Below are 6,845 nucleotides of genomic sequence, written 5' to 3'. Positions count from 1 at the left end.
TTAAAATATGGTTTCACAGAAAATGGGTAAAAAAAAATTTTTGTGTGGTTACAAAGTTTACCTTTTTTAATTTGTAAATAATTTAGCTAACTTTATTTACCACCCCAAATCAAAACCACCTGTCCCCTGCCCACCTGTTTAATATAGCAAAATATTATTGTGCAGATAGATAACACATAATACAAATTAAGTTGAGCTGAGTTCCAAAGTTCCAGTCCTCGGTAGTTTCCCCTAGTGAGGTCTCAAAACAAGCTTCCTCTATTAAACACCTTCAGCTTGGTCAGGAAATTAAAGTAAACAAAAGTCAGACATGTGAGCAGATTCTTCATAATATAGAGTACCGGAGATACATAACCAAAGACAATGACTAGGCAGATCCGTAAAACCAGGAAGGGCATTTCCTGTACTACCACCCCTAAAAAAGCCAGCATTGGATTGTAAGGAGTTACAACCACACGCAGAATGGAGAAGAAGCTTAGGATATAGATTGGAAAGACCCAGTTTGATTTGTAGACCTCCTGAACCCCAGCCACTCGGACCATCTCCACTGTGTCCAGCCAGAACATAAATGTGTCCAGGAGGACCTCAGGGCGAGGGTCTCGAACCCAGATGAATCGAAGAAAACCAGAGTGTGAGTCAGAGGAATACAGGTAGGCCATACTTGAAGGATGCGAGACGCCATCCATGCCTGTGCTCTTAAATTCTGACCTCAACACCGATCCATTTGCACCTCTGTTAGCCTGCAGTTGTGATGACACTGTGGACACGTGCTCCAGGTGAGTCAGAACAGGGCTAGGAACATCAAAGTCCAGAAGATCTGCTTCAGAAGACAAAACCATTTAAAACCTTATTTAGATTTTTTAAATAACTTCATTTTACTTAAACCCCTTTATAATAATTTATGATTAGTAATTTGAGTTTTAAGAGCATAGACTTTTTGGCCACTTAAATAGGAACATGTACACCTGCTCATTCATGTAATTATCCAATCAGCCACCCATCAGCACAGTGCATAAAAGCACCCAGATATATTCAATGACTTGTATTGTAGTGGGTGGCTTGGGGGCTTAGTGGTTAGCTTAGTGGCCTAGCATCTCCAGGGTCTTGGTTTGATTCCCTTCTCAGCTCTGTGTGCATGGAGTTTGCATGTTCTCCCTGTGCTTGGTGGGTTTCCCCCATGGGTACTCCGGTTTCTTCCCACAGTCGAAAAACATGCAGATTAGTCTAATTGGTGTTCCCAAATTGCCCGTAGTGTGTGAATGAGTGTGTAAGTTTCTATATGTGTGTGTCCTGCGATGGATTGACACCCTGTTGAGGGTGTACCCCACCTTGTTCCCTAAGTCTCCTAGGATTGGCTCCAGGCCCCATGACCCTGTATACAGGATAAAGCATTATATAGACTATAAGTGAGTGAGTGAGTGAGTGAGTGAGTGAGTGAGTGAGTGAGTGGATTGTGGTGTGGGTATTCCTGCCTGAATTTGAGCTGAGAGGATATATTCACTTAGATCACATTTTCCTCATTCTAAGGTTTTATCTTCTTCTGCGCATATCTGCATGACTTTATGCATTGTGCTGCTGCCACATGATTAGATAATTGCATGAATGTGGAGTTTACAAATATTTCTATTAAAGAAGAAAGTAAGAATACATTCGCTTTGCAATTAAACCTTTTTTTCTACAGTTAACATATTGTTGCTAGAATACAGTTTACATGTAGAATAACTTAGTAAGCCATACCTTGTCCTCTCAGAGGGTATGGACGAATTCTTTCTAAAATGTCTACGCAGATGAGGGCAAAGAGCACGAGTGAGACTGGAAGCTCACTAAAGTGATCACATAAAACTCCTCTGTCCAACTGAACCTGTTAAGACGTAAAGAGAAGTGAGGTGAGCTGTTCAACACTACCTGTGAGAACCTGAGAAAGTACGAAAAATAATTGTCAATCTGACGTATAGTCAAAAGTTAATGAACGAATCAATGCACACATTGTACAGCAAAATATCAGGCTAAACTTATAAAAGATGTTGCTATGTCTGTCAGTGACATACTCAAAACCCTAAACAATCCTATTCAAAGCTTTTTGTACAATTGACATTCCAATGCAATCTAACTGGCATGCCTCAAGTTAATAATAAAACTGTTGTTTTTAGAATAGCTTACTGAATTACCCACACATGACTCTCCACGTTTCTTTTAAAGCATTAGAAGAAATACCTTAGTGATGAAGCATTACACATTTGTTTCAAATTATACTGTTTGGTTTAAACCTCTATGGCATTCACACTCACCAAATCTCAAAGGAATCATTATAACCACAAATGTATAATAAAGAATCAATAAGATTGTTTGTTCTGTTATCTAATGCATTGGGACTTCAATGTACACAAACCAGCCATAACGTGAACACTACACAACATTACCACTTTAACATTATCAATAATAGACCGGTAAACTGGTGACAGGATAAAGGGCACCCAAGAATCACCCATTCCCCTCAGAGACCAAAGGCCAGCCCATCTGATTTAATCCCATAGAAAAGCCAATGAAGTACAAATTGATCAAATCAATGCTGGCCATGATAGAAATGCACCAGAACATCTGACACACCTCAGCCCTCCACACTCGGGATCCAGCAGGTAAAGAACCAGCAGACCCATTCTCCAAACTCAACACATCCCAAACCAATCAAGCAGCCATAGGGTGGACCAATAAACAAGTCCGATCCATAGCGGCCCCAACCCACCATTTAAAGTACCCCAAGGAAGACATGACCCAAAGGGACCAGAGCTGCCCCGGTGACACGAAGGGAATCTACACAATATAGGGTATAATGTTTCGCATTGTAATGTTATGTCTAATCGATGTAAAGTTACTTTAGGCCTAAGTATATTGTTAGCTACATTAGGGGTGCATTTCATAGACTACTATGCCATCATCAAAGCTAGACTTATTACCCACATTTAGTGTAAGTTATGATAATCTCTTTAAAAAAAAAAAAAAAGTTATGTGACAATTAAAATAACAATTTCGTGTGAAGAAGTTTCAGGTCAATTACAATAGCTTTTAACACCATCAACAGTTTAAATCAGTGCCTTATAAAGACCTGCAGAGCCATTGGAATTTGCCCACAATGAATTATTAAACAAAATGCTAAGTGGAAGTACTATACGATCGTGATGTTACCTTTGAGCTGGCAATGAGAATAGCAAAACATGGGAGGGTGCAGAGAAGTGCATGGGCTAGAGTCACAGGTCTCCTGTAAAAGCACAGATTTACATGATTAACACTCTTCCTATTTAATCGAGGCTATGGTGCAGAAGAAACTCCTCGGATAGATAAAGCGATATGCATTTCAGAGCATTATTATAGAGCATTACCTTAGGTGGGTGATCTATAGTAGCTTGTTACTTTTTTCAAAAATGATACTTCTTTCAGAGTGGCTTGGGGAAGTGGGTTGCTATCTTACAGCTCCAGTGTCCTCGGGTTCTATTTAGACTTGGCGACTGCCTGTATAGAGGTTCTGTTGTTCCCACTGTGTCTATGTGGGGTTCCTCGAGTTACAATAACGTCACATAGACTGTCTGTGTAAATATAAACTTATGGTGCGAATTAGTGTGTAAATAGAACTTTTCAATACACTGAGTGTATCCTGGGATAATCCTGGATTTACTGTAACCCTAATAGGATAAAGTGTTTATTGAAGATGAGTAATTGAAAGATTGGATTCCTAAACATGCAAAGGAATTTTCTGTGTAAACTCAAGAATTGATGCTTATTGTGGGTCATTATGTAAAAGGCAACACACACTTACCAGTTAGTGACTTCTTTAAAGATCCCCCTGGACCTTAGAACGAAGAATTTCAGAGGCACCCAGACCAACAGGGACACCGAGGTCACATAGGCTATGGATGCTGCCACCACCAACCAATAAGCCGTAGCGTCGTTAAACTTCACAGCGCGTATAAGCGAGGCGAATCGCTCCAGAACCACAAACACAGGCACACATAGAAACGCAAACTCTATCACTTCATACAGGATAAGCTTTATTGTCCTTCCAGAAGTCATCATGATTAGGGGGAAATAGTCCACATCGACTCGAGCGAGAGCCGCGGCAGGTGCATCCACTACCCCCACAGACACACACTAGTTCACACAACTAACTCTGGACTCTGGACACTGCTACTGCTTACACTGCACTTCCAGTCCTATTCATTTTTATTGTCATAGCAATGAAGAAGTCATGTTTTCCTTTTTATAGAGGTCACAAAAATTTACTCAAGTGGACAAATTGAAGTGGCTGCTTAATGTAGTTTCGGTTTTGGTGTGAGCATAATGTGGTGGTGAAGTGACAGTTATTTATGTATGACACTCAAAGGCCACTTCAATAGAAAAATCTGTACTCGTGTATTTATTCATGCAATTATCCAATCGGCCAATATTGTGGAAGCAGCAGAACATGTAAAATCATACAGATAGAGGTCGGGAGTTGGGTTAATGTTCAAATCAGACATCACAATAGAAATAATTGTGATCTCATTGACTTTCATTGTGGCATGATTGATAATATTAAGTGTTTCAAAAACTGATGATCTCGGATCACACACAAAAAAATCCTTCATTTGGTGGGTGTAAACATCTTGTTTATGAGTGAAGGCAGAGGAGAACCACGAGGTGCTGGTTTATGGTTTATGTATTACGCTGTTGCCACACAGTTGCTCATTAGATAGTTGCATGAATGATAGCTGTGCAAACTTGACTCCTTTATTGAAAGAAAAATAAATAATGAACAAGTCATGAATGCAGACTTACCAAGGCTGGACATTTAAAGAATGAAAAAATCCTAGGTGATTTGTTTTCTAATCCTAAACTGTCCAGGTTTAAAGTCACACACACTAATACTGTATTTCAGTGCACCACCTTCTGCTTAGATTATGGACCTGCCAACATTTCAATAAGATTCTGCAATGTCACAACATTTATTTATCTCCAAGTATTGATGATGGGAGAGTCGGAACACTGCGCAAGGTCTCCTCCAGCACATCCCAATGTCTCTAAATGGGGTTAAGGTCTGGACTATGTGGTGGCCGATTCATGCATGAGAATGATGTCCAATGCTCCCTGAACAACTCTTTAAAAATGTAAGCCCCATGAATCTTGGCATTGTGACTGTGGAATATGCCTGTGCATCAGGAAAGAAAAAAATTGACCAGGAAAAACCTGGTTATGCAGTATATTTAGGTTGTCAGCTGGTCTCATTTTTTTGGACACCATGTTGTTTTTGCTAAACCTAGACCAGACCAACAGAGGCAACCGGAGATCACAACACTGCCCCCCACAGGCTTGTACAGTAAAGCACTAGGCATGTTGGGTGCATCACTTTATCAGCCCCTCTTCTTACTCTTCTTCTTATGCTCCCTAGCAAATTAAAGCCTTTTTCCTCCTGATTAGCCTAAGTGATAAGTGGTTTCTTAAGCTGTTTAGTCCCAATCACTTAACATTGTGCATGTGGAAATGCTCTTATTTAAACATAGCATTCTAAAGGTTTCCTTTTTTTTTCCTTTTACAATTTGATTTCGCCCCATTACACTCATTCAGGATGTTTTTTTCCCCTACTGTCCTTCCGGGTTTTAATAATGCATTTTACAGTTCTTAACAGTTTTGATAGTTTCAGCATTCTTAGGCGTTTTCTTCGCTTGATGTAGTACAATAATTTAACCTTTCTGAAACCCAGCATGTTTGCCACAGCCAAAGGATATGTCTTCTGACATGGTTATTTAAGAAATATAAAGCTACTCACTGCAGGGCTAAGTAACTTATTGCCAGCTGAACCAACTGTTTTTTTTTTTTTTTCCTTCTGGCCGGGCAGTGTATTACTTACTACGGCATTTTGGCAGCTTAAACCAATCTGCTATTTTTTTGCCCTCGTACCAGTAAGATGCATTCACCCACAAAACTGTTGCTCGCCTCAATGTTTTCCGATTATTCTGGAGAACTCTATAACTCCCAGATTAGCAGATTCTGAAACACTCAAACCAGACCATTTGGCACAAACAACCATGTCACATTCTCTGAGATCACGTTTTCTGGTGTTGTGTTATTACATGCCGTCTTCTACTTGGATCTCCATAATTTTTTACATCTAATCAGGCGAATGAACATAAAGCTCTACAGGTGTTCCCAGTAAAATGTACAGTCAGTAGACATACGTGCTATTATTAATTCACGAACCAAAAGAATGAACAGCAGCTTTTTCCACTAGGGCATTAAAGACAAAACCTCATCAATAACCGAAATTTAGCACACAGTTGCAAAACGCACAGTAACCATCACATATCCGTGCACACAGATTATAACATACTCCATATAATTTATATTGTATATAACTATACATCACATTCTTGTACATATTTATTTTTATGCGTTTTTTTATTTTATTTTATCTGCACAGTCTGGAGGTTGGTGCAATTTCATTTCACTGCTGATGTACTTGTACAACCATGTACGTATGTGAGAAACAAAATTCTCGAATCTTGAATAAAGTAGATAGTATACTGTTATATTTAAGTACACAGAGGTATTTATATATGCAGTCATATTTAAAGTATACTCTAATTTCAATATTTGTACCTTTAGACATTAATCTGAGATCACCAGTACCACATTGAGTATTAGAAGTACAAATTAACCATTATATTGATAAAGGCTACTGTATAATTATATAACAAATATATTGAAGTGTATTAAACATGAATATTGAAGTGTGTTAAGCATTAACGTCACAATAATGTTTCCATTCTTAATATTCGTCACTATAAACAGACCCCAAACACACCACACCACAAACG

General features: G+C 39.0%; 1 protein-coding gene across 2 annotated transcripts; it reads right to left on the bottom strand.

The window, feature by feature from the left end:
- Positions 1 to 202: 202 nt before the first annotated feature.
- tmem236 (transmembrane protein 236) lies at positions 203 to 4,128 on the bottom strand. 2 transcript variants are annotated; one of them, XM_053502067.1, is made up of 4 exons: positions 3,812 to 4,128; positions 3,184 to 3,256; positions 1,738 to 1,861; positions 203 to 820 (listed from the first exon to the last, which is right to left on the bottom strand). In XM_053502067.1, exons 1-4 carry the CDS (start codon positions 4,066 to 4,068, stop codon positions 243 to 245), a joined length of 1,032 nt encoding a protein of 343 aa, XP_053358042.1. In that variant the 5' UTR covers positions 4,069 to 4,128; the 3' UTR covers positions 203 to 242. The 2 variants fall into 2 exon arrangements, with proteins under 2 accessions (XP_053358042.1, XP_053358052.1); XM_053502077.1 differs by having other exon boundaries at positions 203 to 817.
- Positions 4,129 to 6,845: the final 2,717 nt, after the last annotated feature.

This window comes from Clarias gariepinus, chromosome 1, assembly GCF_024256425.1.
Source record: "Clarias gariepinus isolate MV-2021 ecotype Netherlands chromosome 1, CGAR_prim_01v2, whole genome shotgun sequence".
Taxonomy (NCBI): Eukaryota; Metazoa; Chordata; class Actinopteri; order Siluriformes; family Clariidae; genus Clarias; species Clarias gariepinus.
Note: the sequence above shows the minus strand (reverse complement) of the source record. Positions and strands in the feature narration are given on the sequence as shown.

What these genes read in the sequence shown, in the direction of transcription:
- tmem236 (XM_053502067.1), bottom strand. Translation starts at nt 4,068, where the DNA reads ATGATGACTTCTGGAAGGACAATAAAGCTTATCCTGTATGAAGTGATA. An exon ending in TTTAAAGAAGTCACTAACTG is followed by an intron (nt 3,257 to 3,811) that starts GTAAGTGTGTGT and finishes GTGCTTTTACAG; the next exon opens with GAGACCTGTGACTCTAGCCC. An exon ending in TTCTCATTGCCAGCTCAAAG is followed by an intron (nt 1,862 to 3,183) that starts GTAACATCACGA and finishes ACGTCTTAACAG; the next exon opens with GTTCAGTTGGACAGAGGAGT.